General features: G+C 51.0%; 8 protein-coding genes and 1 non-coding gene across 10 annotated transcripts; 4 read left to right on the top strand and 5 right to left on the bottom strand.

The window, feature by feature from the left end:
- Window positions 1-641: 641 nt before the first annotated feature.
- PV09_01949 lies at window positions 642-749 on the top strand. Its single transcript has one exon. It is a non-coding gene; the product is annotated as a tRNA-Met (tRNA).
- Window positions 750-1,744: 995 nt separating this feature from the next.
- Window positions 1,745-3,513, top strand: PV09_01948 (the record flags this gene model as incomplete). 2 transcript variants are annotated; one of them, XM_016354911.1, is made up of 2 exons in its annotated part: window positions 1,790-2,643; window positions 2,827-3,513. In XM_016354911.1, the coding sequence occupies 2 exons, from the start codon at window positions 1,790-1,792 to the stop codon at window positions 3,398-3,400; spliced, it is 1,428 nt and encodes a 475-aa protein (XP_016216927.1). In that variant the 3' UTR covers window positions 3,401-3,513. The 2 variants fall into 2 exon arrangements, with proteins under 2 accessions (XP_016216926.1, XP_016216927.1); XM_016354910.1 differs by having other exon boundaries at window positions 1,745-3,513.
- PV09_01947 (uncharacterized protein) lies at window positions 3,356-5,936 on the bottom strand. Its single transcript, XM_016354909.1, has 6 exons — window positions 5,650-5,936; window positions 5,339-5,595; window positions 5,150-5,261; window positions 4,847-5,101; window positions 4,693-4,791; window positions 3,356-4,644 (listed from the first exon to the last, which is right to left on the bottom strand). Exons 1-6 carry the CDS (start codon window positions 5,760-5,762, stop codon window positions 3,573-3,575), a joined length of 1,908 nt encoding a protein of 635 aa, XP_016216925.1. The 5' UTR covers window positions 5,763-5,936; the 3' UTR covers window positions 3,356-3,572.
- A 530-nt stretch (window positions 5,937-6,466) lies between these two features.
- Window positions 6,467-6,730, bottom strand: PV09_01946 (uncharacterized protein; the record flags this gene model as incomplete). Its single annotated transcript, XM_016354908.1, has 1 exon — window positions 6,467-6,730. The coding sequence occupies one exon, from the start codon at window positions 6,728-6,730 to the stop codon at window positions 6,467-6,469; it is 264 nt and encodes an 87-aa protein (XP_016216924.1).
- A 1,558-nt stretch (window positions 6,731-8,288) lies between these two features.
- On the bottom strand, window positions 8,289-9,999 carry PV09_01945 (uncharacterized protein). The gene is made up of 7 exons (XM_016354907.1): window positions 9,819-9,999; window positions 9,638-9,761; window positions 9,426-9,543; window positions 9,345-9,355; window positions 9,050-9,275; window positions 8,817-8,933; window positions 8,289-8,724 (listed from the first exon to the last, which is right to left on the bottom strand). Exons 1-7 carry the CDS (start codon window positions 9,884-9,886, stop codon window positions 8,570-8,572), a joined length of 819 nt encoding a protein of 272 aa, XP_016216923.1. The 5' UTR covers window positions 9,887-9,999; the 3' UTR covers window positions 8,289-8,569.
- Window positions 10,000-10,124: 125 nt separating this feature from the next.
- On the bottom strand, window positions 10,125-11,611 carry PV09_01944 (uncharacterized protein). Its single transcript, XM_016354906.1, has one exon. The coding sequence runs from the start codon at window positions 11,490-11,492 to the stop codon at window positions 10,332-10,334; it is 1,161 nt and encodes a 386-aa protein (XP_016216922.1). The 5' UTR covers window positions 11,493-11,611; the 3' UTR covers window positions 10,125-10,331.
- A 1,147-nt stretch (window positions 11,612-12,758) lies between these two features.
- On the top strand, window positions 12,759-16,145 carry PV09_01943 (uncharacterized protein). The gene is made up of 3 exons (XM_016354905.1): window positions 12,759-13,313; window positions 13,403-14,325; window positions 14,386-16,145. The coding sequence occupies exons 1-3, from the start codon at window positions 13,194-13,196 to the stop codon at window positions 15,632-15,634; spliced, it is 2,292 nt and encodes a 763-aa protein (XP_016216921.1). The 5' UTR covers window positions 12,759-13,193; the 3' UTR covers window positions 15,635-16,145.
- A 916-nt stretch (window positions 16,146-17,061) lies between these two features.
- Window positions 17,062-18,751, top strand: PV09_01942 (uncharacterized protein). Its single transcript, XM_016354904.1, has 3 exons — window positions 17,062-17,429; window positions 17,487-17,753; window positions 17,810-18,751. The coding sequence occupies exons 1-3, from the start codon at window positions 17,212-17,214 to the stop codon at window positions 18,690-18,692; spliced, it is 1,368 nt and encodes a 455-aa protein (XP_016216920.1). The 5' UTR covers window positions 17,062-17,211; the 3' UTR covers window positions 18,693-18,751.
- On the bottom strand, window positions 18,653-22,160 carry PV09_01941 (uncharacterized protein). Its single transcript, XM_016354903.1, has 3 exons — window positions 21,965-22,160; window positions 21,202-21,892; window positions 18,653-21,147 (listed from the first exon to the last, which is right to left on the bottom strand). Exons 1-3 carry the CDS (start codon window positions 22,063-22,065, stop codon window positions 19,969-19,971), a joined length of 1,971 nt encoding a protein of 656 aa, XP_016216919.1. The 5' UTR covers window positions 22,066-22,160; the 3' UTR covers window positions 18,653-19,968.
- Window positions 22,161-22,202: the final 42 nt, after the last annotated feature.

The raw sequence follows: 22,202 nt of genomic DNA, 5'->3' as shown, positions 1-22,202 counted from the left end.
ATCAGAAGATAGTCAAACGTTGAGAATGATGGCAGCCTCCCTTCACCTGGCCCTCCAATTTCGGCTCTTTTCCACCTCCTTCGAAAGAATAGCGATATCCGTGGCTGAATTTCACTTGCTTTATCAAACCGTCATTCCGGGCGCGAAGCTGTTGGAAGCGAAGAAATTCGGACGACAGCGAAAGTAGCATCCCAATTGACTCTTTAACCGCCAACAAACGCACCTGAGGAAAACCCCAACAGATGCGTGCAACAGTATCAGCGTCGACAGAAGCTAGTCCGTAAAACTCAGCCGCAAGGAGAATTCGCTGCAGGAACCGTGGTGCGGTCTGTTGAAGAGAGAACAAGTTCCAGCGCTTGCGACGATTGTGCAAACCACAAGACATAAGGTTGTCGAGCATACGAGGTTCTTTCTTTCTTTCTTTCTTTTTTTTCTATTTCGATGTATGAAATGTCAAAGGACAGTTGTGTGCCTGGGCCAAACCTTCATCCCCGTACGGAGTACACAGTCGAGATGAGACCTGACAAACAGTCGCAAGAGAAAGCTATGAACCGTGCTCGTGCGGAGCTATCACAAAGAAAAAGTAATGTTGAGAACTGAAAAGAGAGTATATAATGAAATAATGCCGTCTCCTCCACCAAGCTTCCATGGTGTAGTTGGTTATCACGTCAGTCTCATATAACAAATATGTATGACCTAGTTCATCTAGGGTTATCTGAAGGTCGCCAGTTCGAACCTGGCTGGGAGCATTTCTTTTGCCCTTCTTTTTTTGAACGTTGCCCCCAAAAATCACTATGCCTGAGGCTGTTTTGTGTTCTTTTTTTGGGGGGAGGGTTAGAACTATAATAATCTTCTACTCCTCTATCGTTGGAATTGTTTTGCTCGATAGCGATTCTTCGCGCACAACAATATTCTTACCGTTATTGTCGACTTGTAGACAATGCATGACTTTTTTTCAAGAATATGAACTATAGCAAAGATTTACAATAAGCCTCATTGTGCGAAAAATCAACACAGCCCAAGATCTGAAGAGTGAAACACAGATAAGGCAAGTATGTCAGGTACAACTGAAGTACGCGGGCTAGGCTTGACCAGCAGAAAGCGCAGCAGTTGTCCTTCGTGAAAGCCTTCAAGGAGTTAGCATTTTGTTGTTCGTGGATCTTTAAGCGATATAATCGTTGTAAGAAACAAGAGAACAGCAAGGCGGAAATATCTGCATTCATGTTCCTCATCGAAGATGTTGTCTGGAGAACAAACTTCTCGCTCGGAAAGACTATCGATGTCCCATACTTGATCAGCACCTCAGCTCCTTGAAACAATGCCGGACTTCTTCGAAACCGTGCAGAATTTTGTATCCATGCCTTTTCCGATGCGTGCGGGATGAAGCTATTGGTTTCTCGTGGAACTCGCATGCGAATTCAACAAACCATCTGCAAAAACGAGGTTGTACATAGGCTTGCTCCCTTGCAAAGCTATCTGCTCTCTTCATGTAGTTTTCAGACTCCTAAGCCGAGAGCCAAGTATTCTCAATGCCGCTGATAGGATCTAGACTTGGTTGGGAAGCTATTTGATTTACGTGCAATAGCATGTCACCGCCGCATGTGCTATATATCACCTATTACTTTGCGTACTCGTGAAGTGTCGAAAAACATTTGGCTGCGAGTGCAAATGTATTCAATTGAAGCTCTGCTTGCGACTAGAATAATAGTAGCACCCCGCAATCTCGGAAAAAGCACCAACGTCTCAACGCTCGTGATCTTTCACGGATCTTACTCATACCCATTTCACCATGTCCCTTTCCCCGCAAGAGGTGCGACAACTTCTCGAAACACTGCCGAATCAATATCGAGGCCCAGCCGGTGCAGTTGCAGTTTTGCAAGATGGCGAAGTCATCGGCCAGCACGTCTGGGGATACGCTGATCTTGAGCGTAGAATTCCCTTGTCGGCCGACACACCGATGCCTATCTGTTCAATTTCCAAGCAAATGTTCTGCACTCTTATGTTAGACCTGGAGCGCAATCCAACTGACTCCATGGCAAACAAGGGCCCTGTTCTGGAACAGATGTCAAACATGCTGCCGCAGATTCTTCCCAGCGAAATCCTGCAAGACACGGAATTGACAATAGATCATTTGTGCGACATGCAATCAGGAATCCGCGACTACTGGGCCCTGTGCATGCTTTGTGGGGCCCAAGTAGACAGCAAATTCTCAATCATTGAGGACGGCACGCCTATGCTGCGTAAGCTGAAGTCGTTGCACTTCGAGCCAGGCACTGAATTTTCCTACTGCAACACAAATTTCTACATTCTAGGACGACTCATTGAGGCCGTTAGCAAGGAGCCGCTCGCTAACCTACTTTCTGAGCGGATCTTCCAGCCGGCAGGCATGAAAACGGCAAAGCTGTGTCCCGACACGGCCAAACAACCCGGACCGTGTATTGGATATGAAGGTGATACGCAAGGCGGATTCTTTCGGGCACATAATGCCATCGAGTGGTCAGGAGACGCGGGTGTGGTATGTTCACTCAAAGACATGATTGCGTATGAGCGATTTTTTCATTCCCGCTGGACGGACCCTCAAAGTGGTTATCGGGCAGCGGCTGAGGCGCGGTCTTACAAGGATGGAAGACGATCCAGCTACAGGTACGGCTTAGAGCAAGGCGTCACGCGAGGTGTAGCAACTGTTGGCCACAGCGGAGCGCTCCGTGGATATCGACTATGTCGCGTATACGCACCTAAGGAGTGTCTCTCCGTCGTTGTCATGTTCAACCATGAATCAGACGCGTCCAACGCAGCTTTCTACACACTTTTGACGCTTTTGAATAGGCCAAAACCCACTATCCCCTCCGCCGAACCCGTTTCAGAATGGTTCGGCAGCTTTCTTGACCAGTCCACTCAGTTGGCCATCAGAGTATCCTCCTATGGTAAAGGCAAAATCTCCGTCACGTATGCTGGCTACCCTGAGACACTGACCCTAACTGATGAGAGGAACGCCCGGTCTGAGAGCATGATAGCTAGGATACAAGAGGACTCTTTGCACATTCATTGTCTGGGAGATAACCGAGTCCTTAACGCCTTTCGGATTAGTACGATTGATGCTTTGCCCTATGACGAATCCTTGAAGGGCAGCTTCTACTGCGAAGAACTGGAGTCCACTTTCCACTGCGAGGGTCAGACTGGTCTGCTGTACGGAGCTTTCGACGGGTACCTTGGTCGAGGCCCGGCGAACATAATGAAGCATTTGGGCAATGACGTGTGGGCTCTTGCATGTGCACGTGGCGTTGACGCCCCTGCTCCCGGCGATTGGACGCTCGTGTTCAAGCGCGATGAGAACGGGGCGGCGATCAGCGTCATAATCGGTTGTTGGTTAGCCCGAAGACTTGAGTATCAAAGAATGTAGAACGCTGCCATTCTTCGCCGGCCATCTATCTAGAACCTTTTGATCCATGTTCAGGGTAAGTCACGATGATAGTTCGGGCGTTTAAATCCATCAGTTGCATTCTCTTTGCATCTTCATCCTTCTATCTTATGGACAGCCACATGGCAAGACACTCGATCTCAAACGCCAGCACTTATGCCCACGAGAAGTGCTCAGAATGTAAGTAAACGGCCTTGGCCTTCGAGCCCTTGATTATTTCAAGGTTCTCGTAGGCTACAGCATTACGAACATCATTCTGCATTGTAGTAGGCCCGCAAACGAAGACATTGAGCGATTCTCGGGCCTTGGCCGCTTTACATGCCTCCTCATGGATAATAGTTCGCAGGGGAGGTCGTCCCTTCGTCTCGGCTCCAAGAGTAATTGCTTGCTGCCCAACAACAGGCACATTAATTCTGTCAGCTGGTGAGTTTGATCCTTGGGAACAGCTTTCGGAATCCTTTGACACCTCTTTGGTTGGGATCGCTTCATCTGCCGCAGTCCCTGTCAGGTATACTTGAACAGAAATATGTGACGCTGAATTCGTGGCACCATATTTTGAAAACAATGCCTCTACAGTGCTCAAAAACCACAGACGGCTGCTGACATCCCGAGTAGCAAGAATTACTCGAAGCGTGACGGCTTTTCCAAGAACCTGGCCTTTCTCGTGAATCACGGAAATTGCCTCCTTTGTACCCACATGAGGCAATTCGTTTGCATGTTCTTCATCTCCTACCGAAAAGCTAGATCTCAGGAAATGTTCAATGAAAGGCAAACACCAACCGGCTCCCGACCCTCCAGCTATGACCAAGTGGTGATCAGCTTCATGATAGGTGCCTGCATTTATTCCTCCGTACGGTCCGTCGACGAGAACTGGAACGCTGTTGTTTGGGTTTTCAAGTGCATGCCTATATAGCTTCTCAGTGAAGCCTCGTTGATGGCGAATGTAGAAGACGAGTTCTGGCTTCTCGTCGGATGTGAAAGGAGGTGACGAGCATATCGTAAATGGATGACTCGACAGTGCAGCCGCGAGACCAAAGCTGGTGAATCGTAGAAAACAATGCTGTCCAGGCTTCCAAGTGAATTTCGCCGGTATCTTGATTCGTGTAAAGCCATTATCTTCCACGGCAATCTGAGCTTGCTGGATCATCCCATATTGAAAACCGGTTCGTATCCAGGGATAGACGTAGCAGGGTACATATATGGCGGCTGTAGCTATGAAGTAGTGCCTGATAACTTATTAGTTATCGTGTTAGCCAGAAATCCTGTATCCATACCATGATGTTAAGGTATAATCACAATGCCAGAAGAATGTGACCACGAACACAACCACAGCTAAGAAATGTGTCAATTTGAAGAATTCATATCCTAGCTTCCTGTTCTCAAGAGTCAGAAAAATCCACTAATGTTCCAAGTACAAGAGCTTCCTACCGAATGGTACTGTGAGACGCAAAAGTGAGCCACGCTTGAAAGATGATGGCGACAATTCCGGTCCAGTAGAAGAGTAAACTCTCAGAGAAATGTGCCTCCATATCATGCCAGTGAATGTGGTACACAATGAACGGAAATGTATGCAATAGCGCAAGAATAAAAAACGCATAAGCTATCCATCGATGAAAGACCTGGAGTCTTTCGTGGGATACTCCTGTACATAGCGTGATCCAGTTCGTCTTACTTGCCGTAGCGCTAGGGCGAGATCAATTTAGGCCAATACTGCAGCGATTGACTACTCACAAGACAAAAGGCATGCAACCGAGCGCCATCCATCCCGATCTCGTTGCCAGAGGAGGCGAGCCGCCGTAGATTTCGTCAGACCAATAGTACGGCTTTGGAGCCAAATCCATACCTGAGGAATAATTAGCTTGTGGATGGCAGATAGCATACAAAACACCAGGCTGGTGCGAGACCTCAAGGGAGACGCACAGAAAAAGAAAATCGTGCCCGCGAACCCCAGAGATAGCACGCCGACTGGGGCTGAATTCCAATTCAGCTTTCGAATGTGAAAGCCACGATAAGACAGGTAGCGAACAGCTGCAACAAGTCTTCTTCCGACGAATGCTTTTTCCGAAACGCGAGTGATGTGGAGAAGCAGAGAAGCACCGTAGCCTATGATGAAAATCCCAATGGCGCTCATGAAAAATGCTACAGTCGGGAGAGCAAACACGTAGTCGGCAATGTACCTATTTGGTTTCACTCAGCCTATTGCAAGGCGTGTGGTTATAAGCACCACTCACCAAAAGTGCCATCGTTCCTTGTAGTAGCTGCACTGTTCAGCCGTCAGATCGCCGCATTCGAACATGCGCATGCCAGTCAATTGAACTGGTGGAGTGAGCCACGCTGCACTCATTGCGACTGTTTATGTTCCTGCAGCCCTTTGGTGATGTCAAATTCTTGGGGATATAGGAGGGCGGAATAGATATGAATTTGCGCGTCTCCCGACGAGGAGAAAGAAAATTTACGAATTTCTCAACGTATTCGTCCTCGCTTGTAGAAGATAAGGGGGCCTGGCGCTACATGTAGGTTGCTCAAAGCACATCGCAAGATGGGACTTCGCGAAGAACAAGCACTCCATTGCGAGGGCTTGCGGAGGCTTGCAAAGGCTTGCGAAGTTTCGATGCAACTAGCTGCATCAGACCATTCTGGTGCTACCAGTAGCCAGTCGTACTGGGCGATTTCTAAGAGCATTTGCGTCCATTGTTGCGACGTGAGGCCGGGCTGCACTCAATCGATCAGCGCTTTTGCGCACTTTTGAGCAAGTTTCTCACCACCGCGCGAAGGTGGAGCCTTGTAGTCCCGGGATTTCCAGCCTCTGCGACGGAAGATCGGCATTGCGACATGGGATGTCCAACTATCAATGTCAAAGGCACGAGTTCGGAACTTAACCTTGAATCAGTTAAATCGTAGCTGTCGCAAGGTGGAGGGTTAGCCTTACTAAAGATCGCCTCGTGAGTTGATTCTCCCGGCCAAACTTCATCAGCTACAGGCTCAAAATTTGGAGTGTACTTCAAGCTGCTTCAAAAATTTAATTCTTCCAACTTGGATCTGAGTTCCTTACAATATGGACATGAGCACGATGTCAGGGATGACGATGTCTGCAGCCTCTGCAGCGTCGAGTACAATGTCTGCCATGTCTATGGCCACTTCTTCCTCGTCGAACGCTGCGGAAATGTCTTCGTCGGGAATGATGGATATGGAAACGATGGCTATGACATTCTTTGCATCAACAACCACACCTCTCTTCTCATCGACTTGGACGCCGAACTCAACAGGCCAGTATGCTGGGACATGCATATTTCTCATTGCTCTCTCAGCCATGTTCCGAGCTATATTAGCCATCAGAATCAATCTGTTTGAATTTATCGAGGTCCTCCGGCAAAGGCGTAGTGGAGGGGTGCTGTATGGATACGAAGCAGACAGTAAATCCAATATACGCCCTTGGAGAGCGAATGAAGCAGTGTGCCTGGCCTTTGCGGACATGGTGCTTGCGGGGGTGGGATATCTCCTGTATGGCACTGGCAGATTCTTCAAGTACCGGTTTGCTGACCTTAGACCAGAATGATTGCGGTGATGACGATGAATGTTGGCTATTTTCTCTCCATCCTCGCGGGTATATTTCTAGGAAGTATGGTATTTGGTCACTTTATGGTACACTCTGCGGCACACTAAACATGCATTCTGCAACTGGAGGACTACGTTTCTAAGAATTTTATCCAATTCAGTTCAGCGGAAGTTGGTTATCTGAAACTTGGACACGATCAACTGTAGTAGAGGTATTTTAAATATACGTTGACCGAGGCTGGGCCTGTGCCTTTCGCGGCAAGTACATAATTGCACCGCCATTATACTAAAATTGGTCGAGCTTGTCCAAGACGGGCATTATCCAATCCTTCTGGGTCAAAACCTTCTGCAAACGTCGTCCCTTCTTCTGTACAGCTACCCGTGCTGCAGAAGACGCGCATAAGCTGATCTCTGCTTAGCTAGATGCTGGGAGAGGTTTGAAAGGAGTCTTAATCGTTACTCATAGAAACACAGGGTCACTAATAGAAACGCCAGTTTGATCCAGGCCAAGATTCAGTCTCTCAAAAGACATGCGTAGCACACACTTTAAGGAGCTCCCTTGTCCAAGTATAAGGGAACAGCTAATTTTCGTCACTAGCCAGTCGTAAGATATCTAGAGTTGTGAGGAGTCAAATTATCCAAAATAGGAGATTAATTGACCAGGTTTGACCCGGGCCCGCCCAATTGAACAATTGTAACATAGAAGAGTCCCTCATCACGCCAAATATAGGCCTGCACATAGTCTTGTTTCTGCGTGCTCAGTCCATCCAGTGTACGCTTCTAAGCATGATGTATCCTGTAGGCATACTCCATCCGAACCACTGGCCTGGGCATGTGTACCTTGTTCACAAATGGTGTCAGATCGATGATTGCATTTCTATTCCAGTACTCCTTCGAAGCAATGATGTCGGAAAAGTGTATGATCAATCTGGTCTTCGATGTGTTGACCCTGCTCTTTATTTGGGGTTTCTGGGTAGAGGCAAAGGGTAAAACATCGGAGACGATGGATGAGATTATGAATTGAAAAAAAAAGCATGGGAATATCACAGATGTGATGGGTTCAATAAAAGCCAAGGCCAGAGTTAGGAGTTCGAATGCTACATGCCAGGTGGCATCTTGTCTCTTTGTAGTTTGCAAATCGGCTCAAGTTCACCGCACGTTTACAATATGGCAATGATTGTCGATCGCGAGATAGTTTCTCTTAGTCGGGGGGGTTGGGTCAGTTAGCGATGCCTTCCTTCGGTCTTCTTCCATTGTTGATAGCCTTGTATTCTCATGATAAGCTTCGCAGAGATAATCTAGTCAATGCGGGATTGGGACTATCGGTGGGGGGTTTGGGGAAGTTTTCGTTCGGGTAAAAAGAGGCACAAAATATTTGCACCTGATTGTTGAGCCTTTCGGTGGGCTCAAGTTGGGCTTCGGCGCGAGTTTGAACAAATGCCATTCTTTCACTAGGCGCTTCTAGAAGAAGAGCTCAAACCTTCATGTCTCCATGAGGAGGTCGTGCTGTAATGCACAGAGTCTACACAGTTGCGTGTCAACTGGTGCGCGATAGGGATTCGGGACCAAGGGCAGGTTGCGTCAACAGTGTAGTTTTTAGTAGCTTCGCTCAACCTTGGTCTGCTCAGTTTGACCAGTTGCTACGTCTAGTTCCGCCTGCATCTTTTCCGCTAGTGCTCCCTCGATCGACGCGATTGAAACCATATCGAAGCCCTGCTGCGCGCGGCGCTGAGCATCTTCGCCATTTGTACCTAGGAGAATTACGTTAGTATATCGCACAACAACACCGTAGCGCTTGGAAATGTCATAATCGGAGCTACGTGTCCCAGCCACTCTCACTTACAATATATCGCTGCTTTCTTTCCAGCCGCATGTGCGGCGCTCAAAATGCGCTTGATGGCAGCCTCGTGTTCCTCACCACCACGTGGGACCTGAAGCTGCTTCGAAAGATCGAAAGGCCCTAAACTCAAAAAAAATTTTTTTTTAGCAGACTTCACGGAGAGTCTAGCGGTGCAAGATTCTCTGGGGTTACATGCTCCCGCACTACCCTCCAGGGTGAAATAAGGAAGTACCTACCTATCAGAAGGACATCCAAGCCTTCGACCTGCGCAATCTTTTCCACATTCTCGACGCCTGCTTTGGATTCGATCTGGACCATAACTTTCAAGGTTTCGTTCGCGCCCTGCTCGTACGTGGGACCAACCTTGAGACCGGGGAAAGCGTGCGGCGCAAACGCAGGTCCATATCCACGGGAGCCCAAGGGCGGATATTTACAGTATTGCACTATCTTCGCAGCATCGGCCTATTTGAGGATGCGAACGTCAGAAGGGTCCCAACAAGAAAAATTACGTTCAGTTTATGCTGGGCGCACCTCTGAGTGGCCTGTATGCGCATATCTGTCAGCATAAAGCGATTAAAGGTAATTTCGGGCTCTGATGTAGAACAAACATACACATAGGAGTTAGAATACCGTGGGCGCCAGCATCCAGAGCTCGTTTAATCATCCATTCCTCGTTCCACGGAACGCGAATGATAGGACTGGCGCCTTCAGACCCAACGGCACTGCTGAGCTATGAGCACGCCACAAGTCAGCAAACGCAGATACGCATAAGGATGCAGCAAGCCGTCGACTGCGGCCGAGCACGTTCTCGCGGGAGCCTTCACCTCGTAGTAATCCTGGTCCGTGATGAAGCCGTGCTCGGCATCGATAAGGACCCAGCTGAATCTCTTGGCGGACGAACTCGCGTTAGATCTCAAGATCGTTCTGGCGAGAGCCGCGCTCGGGATCCTTTCCTGCCGTGAGCATCTCTAAGTGCATCTTGAGTAAATTGGGGTGTGTACGCACGTGAGCCAAAATCCGAACTGCGTGGAGCCGTCCGTGGAGGCCTTGTCTAGCGCTGTGTCGAACGGCATTGTCGGTCTTATGAAGTTCTTTGGCTTCAGGAAACGCGGCAGGCAAAAGACATGGACAGCCAGCTCCGTATATACTACTCAGCTTCTCCGCAGGGGCGACCGCTCGGGACGACCATTCGGGAAGAGGTACGCCGAGCGGGTGCGAGATCGCAGCTTCAACTCTCATCAGGGTCCACTATTTTTCTGCTTATCCGGGGTATCTGCGTTGTAACTGTGGGTTTTAAAAGATGCGTTCAACGGCAGTTCATAATCACAATGGACGTAAAAGCTTCAAGCTATGCTCTCGTTGTCGACGTTGAGGATTCGAATGAACCCTGTGGGGTATTGGTTGGCTGGCTACAAGCCGTGCCATGCACCATTTCCTTCGGTATCAAATTCTGCGTGACGAGTGTTGGATAAACGTGCAGTTTTGGCCAGCCCAAAACCTGCAATTGAATAGCTCCCGTCATGGTAGAATTGTTTCACGGCCGCTTTTTGCAGTGGCTCTCAGATCCTTGGCTACTTTCCCGCGTTTCGTCTCTAGAGCCTTAACATCCCGCCAATTCTCCTTGAACCATTCTAGAAACCTTGCCTTGTCATCTTCAGTCTGCAAATGGTCCATCCAGACTGGAACCAGCCCAATGTTCTCCTCGGGTGCAGCTTCGTTCACTCTCCATGCACCGTCAGCGCGATCAACAAATCTTTTCGATCCACGGATCACTTCCCGAGCAGCCTTCTCGCCTAGTTCGCCAAGGCATTTTTCACGCATATCAGCGAGAACTCCAAGTTGCCATTCCTCTAGCATGTTATGGCCCATGGCCTCTTCATACTTGCGCTGCGCGTCAGGGAACCACTCTAGAGCCTTATCCCGCACCTCGTCGCGCGTCCATATCCTGCGTGTGGGCGGAAAGAGCTCCTGCCTGTGCGCAGGTAGCCAATCCTGAAGGCATGTTGTGAACATGTCACGTTTCCGTAGTCGGCTTCGATCGTTTGAAGTCGTCGCAAGCATGATGGGCTCAGAATACAGCTCGCCCTGAAAGCACCACCGATATATCTGTTCGTTTGATTGGAAACCAGCCTCGTAGGCGTCCACGTCCAGTCGCAGGAAACGCATTGCGACATGCGGGTCTGAGGTTAGGAACACCATGGCTCTCTTTCGATTCTTAGCTTCGATCTCACGGACGCGTATATGTAGGCCTTTTTCGTTGGCTGTGAGACCGATGGGGCGGTTCAAGACACCCAAGATCTGCATCATGTCCCCGTAAGCGTGCAAGAAGGCTTCCCAGTGGAAATGACCTTCCGAGCAGACATGGACATCGACCTGGGCAAACTCATGCTCACGACCCGGAAGGGGAACTGCATAGTGCGTCGTCTTAGAGTTAGGAATTCGCTTGTGCTTTAATGCACCGAACGATGAGGCCACGTCGTCGGGCTCGATTGGCGAGAGGATAGGCCTTGCAACGAGAAAGTCAATGTCTCCATGGTCAGGCTTGTCTGGTGCTTCAGGAGGCGAGAGTACATCCACATAGAAGTCTCTTAGGGCCTTCTGGCAGTGGATACGGACGTGATGGTACAGCTCATGGGGAAGGCGGGGAACTCTAAGGTCTGTGAAGACTTTGCCGCCCATTTCAAGCACGAATATGAAGAAAAATCAGTATACCAGAGGAAAAAGACAATATAGATATAAAAGAATTGCTCCTGCATTCGAGGGTTGCGTGGCTTTAGATGGTTGATGACTGGATGACACACCTTGCAGAGGCTGTGCGCTTATGTGACTCGTTCGGATTTGTTACGTCACCAAAGTCATTCGAAAGATCACGGACGAGAGGGGAAGTGATATCGGTTGTTTGATTGCCGGGTGAATGAGAATTACATGCCCACGAAATGGCAGAGTGCAGATGGTGTACTTGACCAGCAATGTGGTAGCAGATAAGTCCTCGGTTAAGAAACAGACATAAAAAATTCAACTTGGGCAAGTGACCGTTGGTACGCTCAAATGGAACACTAAGAGCAGCGGTAGAACCTTTATTGCTCAGGTGGTGGCTTCGGATCAGCAGTAGGCGGGAAGAAAGAGTGAGGCCCAGTGCTAATGTCCGCTACACAGGAGCATTGTACACAGCCGACAAGAATGGAAACGCATGTCGGGCGACGTCATGCCAGACGTCATGGGAGCTTAGAGTGTAGAAAGCCACGCATATCAGGCCATCGGGGAGATGGCGAGGTACATACATTAACACGTGCAGGCACTGGAGGATTCATTGTTCGGAGAAATGATCAAGTCCATGCGGGGAAGGCTGTGAAGACGGGAAGGGACTGGAACAACGGTGAGAGTGGCGGGAGGGAGATCTAGGCCGACTGGCCATGTGAGTGTAGTGGCTGTAGTGGTGATGGCAGCAGGATGACGAGGAGGACGAGGAGGAGGACGAAGACGAGGACGAAGACGAGGACGAAGACGAGGACGAAGACGAGGACGAAGACGACGAAGGCAACGACAACAACAAGCAAGCAAGAACGATGGGTGAAGAAAGATGATTCCCCGATCCAAAGCCAGAGCCAAAAGTGGTCGTGTCAAAGAACAAGCAAGTGGCTGCGTCGACGCCGGGCCCCGTACTGAATGCGTCGCCCACACGCAGCCAGCAAAAACCACTCACATGCCCGAAGCCGGTTAGCGCGTCGTCTTGAGCTTCTGCTGCGCTCTCTGACTGGCCGTCGCACACACGATCGTCGCCGCGTCGCCGCGTTGCCCTGCGGAGACGGCAAAAACAGAGGCATCACGTCGAACATTCACTCGATCCACCTGCTGCTCCAGTGTTTCGGCCGTCGCCTGCACGCGAATACACGTCGAGTTCCTTTTCGTCGCCACTGATCTGTGTCGCGTGCGGCTCCGTGGCCCGTCCCCGGCGATCTGCGTGCCGTCGTGGCAGCCGTGTTTCAATCGGCGCTGGCGTGCTAGTTCCCGCCGTTGGACGCACCAAAGGAGAGAAACCAAGCAACAGCTCGCCTCGTTCCAATCTTCGTCTGCTGCGCTATCAGCAAGGTACACGCCGGGCCCATTGTTGGCGTCGTGCTCTCTGGCTTCCTCCGCACCGTGGACGCACCCTGGTCCTCCCATCTGCGCGAGCTTCCAACCTCATACCATCTTCCCGTCCGCTTTCGACGCTCTTTTCCCGCCTCCGCACAACTCTGGGCACGGAAACGAAGAGAGAAGAAGGACATCCAGCATTAGATCCACGTATTTCTCATCTCCATCAGGCAGTATCTTTACAACGTCAGCTCAATTGCCGTCTTGCTGCTGTTGTTGCTGCTCACGAAGCGGGCGGCCTAGACCATGAAGGCTACGCCGCTGCTGGTGCAGTGGCACAACGACGGCACGCCCATCTTCTCTGCTCACTTTGAGCCCCATGGAAAGGGCAGACTGGCCACTGCGGGAGGCGACAACAATGTTCGCGTAAGTCAATGGTCATTTCCTTGCAGCTCATCTAATGTCTGTGCTGCGGCATTTCAAGAGCTCGAATTGACTGACTATGATGCCTGCAGCTGTGGAAGATCGAGTCGAAAGGCGAAGAGCGGAGCGTTACATACCTATCTACGCTAAGCAGACATTCGGCCACCGTCAATGTCGTGCGGTGGGCCCCCAAGGGCGAGACGCTCGCCAGCGCTGGTGACGACGGAAACATTCTGATATGGGTGCCTTCAGAGCATCAAGAACACGGTGCCCTGGGAGATGACAACCTGGGGGACAAAGAGACGTGGCGAGTAAAGCATATGTGCCGCTCAATGGGCTCTGAGATCTACGACCTGGCCTGGTCCCCGGATGGTGCCTTCATCTTATCCGGCAGTATGGACAACATTGCTCGCATATATAACACCTCGACGGGGGCCTGCGTACGCCAGATTGCGGAGCACTCTCATTTTGTACAGGGTGTTGCCTGGGATCCGCTCAACGAGTATCTAGCTACTCAATCCTCCGATCGTTCTGTACACATATACACGTTAAAGACCAAGGAGGGTCAATTTGCACTACATAATAAGGTCTCACGTATGGACTTACCCGGCCGCCGCATCTCATCTAGCTCGCCAGCGCCGCCAGATTTGCCGGGCCGTGCCTCATTTGTGTCGGATGCCGTCTCTCATGGCGCTGGATCACCCATTCCGTCTGTCCCGGGGACACCACAGAGTTTGGCATTGCCAATGAACCCACCGGCACCAACTTCTCACTCCAGACGCTCTTCGTTTGGCTCATCGCCATCGATTAGGCGATCCGTCTCCCCGGCTCCTTCGCTTCCACTCCCAGCCGTCATGCCTTCAGCGAACTCGCCAAGTCTGCAGGCTTCGGGGCTTGGTCTGCGATCTGAGGCTCTTCGAACGGAAGGATTGCGGAATGAGAGGATTTACGCTGGTGAAGAGACCTTTTCTTCCTTTTTCAGACGACTCACGTTTGCACCGGATGGCAGCTTACTGTGCGTAACCATGCCAAGCATTCATCTCTCATAGGATCAAAGCTAACATTGAAATGATAGTTTCACGCCTGCGGGCCAGTACCGCGTGATACACCCCCCAGGTACTGCGAAGCAACCAGAGGAGATCATCAACACCGTCTATATTTACACACGTGCTGGCCTTAATAAACCTCCGGTGGCGTATCTTCCAGGACACAAGAAACCTTCCGTCGCAGTCAAATGTTCTCCCGTATTCTACACGCTAAGGCAAGCTCCTCCTGCGCCTCCCCGCCAGATCACTATCGACACTGCCTCTAGCGACGACATACCTCCACTGCCAGAACCCGTAATGTCGTCCAAGACTCCGACACAGTCCACCATGGATCCCCCTCCTGTGACTAGTGCACCTTCTCCCTCCCCTAGCATGGCTGCTGCTTCGCCCAAACCGTCTGAAAGCGACTCGGCCCCTCCATCCTCAACATCTGGTGGTCCGTCGTTGGCTTTTGGTCTACCGTACAGAATTGTTTACGCGGTGGCCACGTCAGATGCTGTGCACGTTTATGATACACAGCAGTCTAAGCCACTAGTGATTGTAAGCAATCTTCACTTCGCTACGTTCACGGATCTGGCCTGGTCCAACGACGGCCTGACCCTGCTTATGACTTCGTCTGATGGCTTCTGCTCCTCGCTATCTTTCTCTCCCGGAGAGTTAGGCCAGGTCTATCATGGACCAATCGCGACAAAAAGCCAGGCACAGCCGTCAAATATCAACACCACGGTTTCTTCTGCTCAGTCGACGCCGAACGCTACCCCCGTCAACACATCTGCTCCTCCCATGTCGAAGAAATCGTCCGATGCCGGCTTTCCCGCATCTCCGTCGACATTTGCCCCAGCAAGACCGGCTAGTCCCGCACGGTCCATGTCCGTCTCCTCCGTGGCTTCGTCCTTCGTACAGCCTTCTGCCTCAGGTGAGGCCAATGTACTTATGCATGCCACGCCCTCTATGAGCAGCGTTGGCGGTGTCGCAGCTGCACATTCGGCACCCGTTCCCGGCGCTGTTCCTCTATGGACGCCCCCTGAGACGCCGATGGGTGCCGAAGCTGGCGGAGCTTCACGACCAGCCGCTACAGGGCACCGAACGCATAGTGCAAGTAGCTCTGTCAGCGGGGCAACGACAGTTCACGCGAGGCGAGAGAGCGAGAATGAACCGCATCCCAGCATCGAGGGGGTTGTCGCTGTAGAGCCGCCTCGGAAGAGAGAAGCTCCAGAGGAGGGTGAGGCCAAGGGAACAAAGAAGAGAAGGATTGCACCCACAAAGGTAGATTCATAGTAAGACTGTGCGTTCATCTTCACAACAGTGTACAGCGCAGAATTTACATCTCATGAGAAGTAGCTGGGTGGATTTCTCTGCGAGCAGGGCAACAATGTTTCCTTTGTCAATTGATATACCAAGGCGAGGCAAGCATACGGCACGGCGTTGGATTTGCATGTAAGCTCGGAGTCATGTTTGGTTCTTGTTTTTGCTTTCGTTTGTTTCACGGTGATCTTTGAAATGCTTTTGCCCGTTTGAACTGCGCCTCACAGGCGTCACTAACGCAGATTGCTGTGAGATGCCGTACTCACACGTTCTAGGAACGGCTGCGTCACTCTTTTCCTTAGAATCCTTTCCTTTTGCATCTTCTCCAACCCGACGTCCCTCGCTATTGCAGGACGAAACTGTCAGAATCTGGAATTGCCGACGAAAAACAAGGGGATAGTGTAATCTAGTTTAGAGAGATCGATCGTACCAGTGTGGATCACGAGAATGCTAAAAAGATGCAATAGGAATATCATAAATTCTGTATCTTTTCTATTCATATGGCCCCAAGTTTGTGCCGAGAAATTTTATCGAGTTTTTCTGGTCGACATTTCACCACCTTAACCTTTGGAGGCGTATACAGAATCCAGCAGATACTATGATCGTGATGCAGGAAACCGATTCCCGATGGAAATAGCTCGATCCTCGGATGTGTGGCCATCGTGGAGATAGAGATCTATGCCCTGAGCCCCCGATAACGACTCAGTTGCTTAGGCTGAATAGTAATCGGCTAAGTGTAGACACCAAATTAACCATGGTGGATTACAAACAAGCTTCAAGGTTCCATCGTGGAGGATACGAGGAACTGAGCAAAATGTGTCTTGACGCCTGAAACGATGTTCAAGCGGGGGCAACTGGCTCTTGGGTGGTGTAAGTTGAACGGAGAAACTGACAGCGCACGTGATATCACAGTACAGGATCGTCTAGCAGGCAATGCGCCGGTAATGCCACCGTCGATTAACTGCAATCGCGACATAGTTTGTGGTAGCGGATGTACTTTTTGGGTAAGGAATTTTTTCGTCCCGTCGAAGACGCGCCGGATAAGGCCCCCCCAAAAAAGCAAAGCTCCTACAATTTCAGCCGCTGGCGGCGAAACGGCGGAAAAGGCTTCATGACCACCCGCGCCGGCTAAGCACCTCGCTCGCCGTGAATCGAAACAGATTACCTACTTGACGTGCTTGAAATAATGTGAAACGTCTCGAAGCGGCGGCCAGAGTCATCGCTTGTTGACTCGGGAGCCCTCTTGGATGTCGCTCTCGAGATCCTCGGCTCATCCTAAAATGGTACCGAGCGGCACTGTCAGCCAACTCGGGGTGTTCGTGCGGGGCTGCTCACCATGATATGTAAACAGCCTTGAATCCTCGTACGGCTCCGGATGTTTGGCTTCTTTTATTTTTTTTTTTTTTTTTGAAAAAAAATATTATTTTTGAAGAGGGACAAAATCGCTTCTCTCTTGTGTTGTTTGCTAAGCTGCTCAAGGAAGAAGAACAAAAAGGTCCGGTTCATAGCTCTTGCGGCAATTGGTCTTGAAAGGAGATATTGTTGCGGAAATGGCACCGGGTAATGCGTACGTCTTGGGCGTTGGCCTCACCAAGTTCCTCAAGCCCAGAGGAGAGCGGACGTATGTGGAGATGGGTTATGAGGCGGGTGTAAAGGCCATGCTGGATGCCAGGATCAACTACGATGATGTAGAAGCCGGTGTCGCCTGCTACTGCTCGGGCCCGACGACTTGTGGCCAGAGGGTCTTCTACCAGTTCGGTATGACAACGTGAGTTGCAATACGTATCATCTTGTCGAGTACTGCGAGTACTGAGTGGCATGACAGCATCCCAATCTACAACACCAACAATGCATGCGCCACTGGATCGACTGGTCTTAATCTTGGTCGAACCCTCGTCCGGAACGGCGCCATCGATTGCGCCCTTGTGATCGGCTGGGAACAGATGAAGCCAGGCCCGCTCGTTGGAGCACCTGGTGAACACCCGCCACCAATGGAACTATCGTTCAAGCTGATGGCGAAGGGACGTGGTATCACCAACAGCCCTCCGAACGCTCAGATGTTCGGCAACGCCGGAAAGGAGTACATGGAGAAGTACGTTGAATATTCTTATCTGCAGACTAGTACAGGCACTGATGCGTTGAATATAGGTATGGCGCGGAGGCACGAGATTTCGCAGAGATCGGTCGCATCAGCCACGAGCATTCTCAGCGCAACCCGTACGCCCAGTTCCGACAGAACTATACCCTCGAGGAGATTGAAAAGTCGCCCATGATTCACTTCCCGTTGACCAAACTTCAGTGCAGCCCTACCAGCGACGGTGCCGGAGCTGCCGTCATCGTTTCCGAGAAGTTCCTCAATGCCAGGCCGCATCTCCGCTCGCAGGCTATTCTCATGGCTGGCCAGTGCATGATGACTGACTCGCCCCGGCTCTACTCGAAGAGCGACATGGATCTCGTCGGCTTCGACATGACCGCGCGAGCGGCCAAGGCTGCTTACAAGGAGGCCGGCGTGACGCCAAAGGACATTGCTGTGTGCGAGCTCCACGACTGCTTCTCTGCCAACGAGCTGATCCTGCTCGATGGCCTTGGATTCTCAGAGCCGGGCAAGGCGCACGAGATGGTCCGCCGCGGTGATATCACGTACGGTGGCAAGGGCCCGATCATCAACCCATCCGGCGGCCTCATCTCTAAGGGACACCCTCTCGGCGCCACCGGCCTGGCGCAATGCGCCGAGCTGACCTGGCAGCTGCGAGGCTGGGCCAACAACAGACACGTTGACGCCGACGTTGCGCTCCAGCACAACCTCGGCCTTGGCGGCTGCGTCGTCATCACCATCTACAAGCGCGCCGACGGCAAGAAGAACACCAAGCTCTCCGACGAGGAGGTCAAGAAGGCCAGCGGCGTGGGCTACAACCCCGCCACGGAGGCTAGGTACGTCACCAGAGCGCAGGGCGACGCCGTCCGCAGCAAGAAGGCGAGGGAAGACTATGCCCTTGGCAAAACCCTCGATCAAATTGACGCTCGCTTGTAGAAGAGCCTCGTCCAAATAGTGTAGCCATATAGCATCTAATAACTTTTTTTTTGCTCCCCCATCACCCATACAAACACAAACTTCTCTCCCTCTTCAGTCACACCTGAGTCAAACCTCTCTAGCATTGCGTGCGTCTCTAGCCAGATTCCGACACAGGAACTGCAGCGCAGCCGCTCCGCTCCCTTTCTCACTCCTCGCCCTGTCCTGCTTATTCCCCCTCGGGTTCGAGGAAGAGATGCCTCGGCCCTGGTTTGGACGGATGTCCAATCACGCTGGTCTTATCCTTGACCTGGCTCCATCCAAAGAGATAACGGAGATCTGAGAGCTGAGCATACATGCCATCAAGATGCTAGATGCGAATCCGAGCAGTCCGTCTGGTGGGTGTACCTGGCAGTGGCCAGCTGATGGCCCACACAAGGCTACCGTCATTCCGGGTCTTTGGACTATATTGGACAACCTTTGCCCCGTGGAACTATCCTCACTTGTTTCTTTGCAACTTGCCAAGGCGTTTTGAGAGCAATAAGTTAACCACCAGCTCCGAAAAAAAGAAGATTTGTGATTCTGAACGGGCAGCTGATCTAGAGTATACGGTTGTACGAATGAACGATGAGCTCCGCTCGATCATGAGCTTTTTATCTGCCGAACGCATCTTTCTCGAGGAAGACATTCTGCAAGGAAAACACTCGTGGAACGCAGTCGCATCGCCTACGCCGCAAAAATGGACCAGCGGTTCAGTACCACTGGAAGAGGTTTCTGCAGGAGCCACGGATCTGATTCCGGAGAAGAACGTCGTACTGGATGAAACGTATACAAGTCGAGTATCCATCGGTTGAAGCTTCTTACAAGCTATTCTCTAACAGCAGAGTCAAATTTCATTTCTCTCAATTCATTGCTGACGTTTTGAGGCAGCTCCAGGAAACCCGACCTGGAAATGTCTCCCTCGGCACCATTTCCAGAACCCCCTTCAGACTTGAATCCGTTGCGATTTACTAATAGATCCTTCTTGGTATGGAAGACCTTTGCCAGCATGACCGCATAAGATTCTCTTCTATCTAGTCCCTCGAACAGCGTATCCATATTGAGGTTGTGTACGTCAATACTTGTCGTTAAAGCTTTGTCGGGAGCTGCCGAAAAACGGAATTATCGCGGCAACTCATGTATTAGACGTATGTTAGCGCGGCTACTCTCGAGCAATACACCACATATGGAATGGTATGTGCACCGTTGCGGAGTGCAGTCGTTTCCCACGATGTCAGGCTTGCTCCTGAAATGTTTCTCAGGCTCTTTCTGCTTCTTCTCGAGCCCTCACATCTCTTTGCAATGCCTTCGCTTCCTCGACTTCCACCCCATCTTCACAAAGTTCTGTCGCGAGTTCCAGCGCTCTCGCGTAGTCTCCTCTCGAGTAAGCCCACTTCGCAAGCCACATCCTTGCCTTGCTTGTTGTTGCCGTGACACCGACCCCGCCGCCACCTTGCTGGCTACCGGCGTCGTCTTCGTCGAAGTCATCGCCATTACCGGGACCCTCTTCTTGCGCAAGACAGAGCTCCATATATGCGCTGCATTCCCGCACTTCACCCATCCGTTCGTAGAGAAGAGCGATTTGATAAAGGCAGTCTGGATCAAGGACTCCGCCCGCAAGACCTTGCAGACCTGACCCTTCGCTCCCAAAGGATGTGTCTGCACCACCTCTGGTTCCGCTACCCTCATACCAGCTTCCCGCTACCAATGCACGTTTGTAGGCTCGAATTGCATTCCCTACCTTCCCTATGCGTGCAAAACATGCCGCCACTGCACCCCATATCTTCGCATCAAACGGTCTCAGCGCACTGGCTCTCTGATAGTAGTAGAGCGCATACGAATGCATCTTGAGCATTTCGTATGTCTGTCCCATACCATACCAAGCTCTGTAGTCCTTACGATTCACATCGACAGCTCGCCGGTACGCTTCTAACGCGGCGTGTGAGTTCTTCATCTCCACAAACTCGTGGCCCATGAGTGTCCACGCAGTCAGGAACGAGCGATCAAGCTGCAATGCGCGTCTGAAATAGATGACTGCTTTCTCGTGCTCTGAAAGCAGTGAATAATAATTTCCAATAATGCAACACGTTTCGGGTCTGAACTTATCCGTTGCACTGGCAAGATGGGCCAGAAATGCAAGCCGGGGCCGCGCCTCGAGCACGTACAGACAATTGGAATATGAGTCCATTGCGTCGAGACGATATGGATCCGCTTCCAAGATGGACGTGAAAATGCTGGCAGCCTCTTCGTGGTCCTTGGCGTGGTAGTGGAGGAGGGCGCGTTGGGTTTGCAAGAAAAGTGAGGTAGGAAAGAAGGATTGAATCTGAGATAGAGCTGCGAAGACACGAGAGTCTGTTTGAAAGAGCTCTTGGGACGTGTGAATGTGGAATATGAAAGTCATTATGTTGCGGGGAAGCCGTTCGAGTACTTGGTCCAACTGCGGAAATGTTCTTAGCGGACATGGGAGACGAGCAGGACAGCGAGAACATACCTCTTCGACGCTGCCAATTAGATTTTGCAACTCCTGCCATGCACCCCAGTTGAAGGGATATATGTTCACGCTTTGAATCAGCCATTCTTTGGCCATTTCTTCGTCCTTGGCTTTGGCCAGGACAACACCATACAGGTATTCAAGCCAACCCCCACCGTTCTTGTTTTCCGCATGCCTTTCACTGAAATACTGCTCCAGCACAGCCGATATACTGTTAAGCTGCCTGTTTGGCGTGACCGGTCCATCACACGGGCCTAGTATCATTTCGCTCTCTTCATCCTTCTTCTTCTCGCCTGATAGGTATTTGGCGTACAGTGCCAGGAAGAGAGAGCGTTGGCTGACATTCCGTACTACCTTGTCGGTTTCTTTCTGCTTGGTAGGTGTGTTCCCAGTCTTGGCTTTTCCTTTACCCTTCTTCGCCGAGGGTGGAGATGATGAAGCAAGTTTAGGCACTTGCGGTAGTGTCTGTGGGAGGAACACGGCAGCACATCGGTCAAACTCGCGACAATCGAAGAACGTCTTCGCTAGTAAATATTTGTGTTGCTCTTTGCTCTCTAGTCTCGCCTCTTCCAAGTCGACTGCTGGCTTCTCGAATGATGCAGGCTTAACGGACCTTGCAGGTGTTGGTGAGTCGGCTTCGGTGTCTGACCCGTCATCTGACGGCGGGAGCGAATTCAGCAGCTCGGCTGCCCTGTGTAAGTGTTCCGTAAGTAAATCTGGGCCGACAAAAGGACGAGATACAAGCAAGGACTAGTGACTATACCATTTAGCAGATTGGTACAGACAACGGTCGATGCAGCTCTGTACGGCACCTTGCAAGTGAAACTGCAGCTCAGCGACCTGAGCGTCCGAAAGCTTAGACATGATTACGGTAGAACCATTTGACGGAAGTCGCACAGCAGTGATCTAGGGGAAATTTGCCTTCAGATATACGGTACAGCAGCGTACGTCGACGATCCGGCCGTATCCAAAATTCCCCCACCAGCACCACGCGACGTGAC

Source organism: Verruconis gallopava (assembly GCF_000836295.1).
Source record: "Verruconis gallopava strain CBS 43764 unplaced genomic scaffold supercont1.5, whole genome shotgun sequence".
Lineage (NCBI taxonomy): Eukaryota > Fungi > Ascomycota > Dothideomycetes > Venturiales > Sympoventuriaceae > Verruconis > Verruconis gallopava.
The sequence above is the reverse complement of the archived record's forward strand: the minus strand, read 5'-3'. Positions and strand labels throughout refer to the sequence as shown.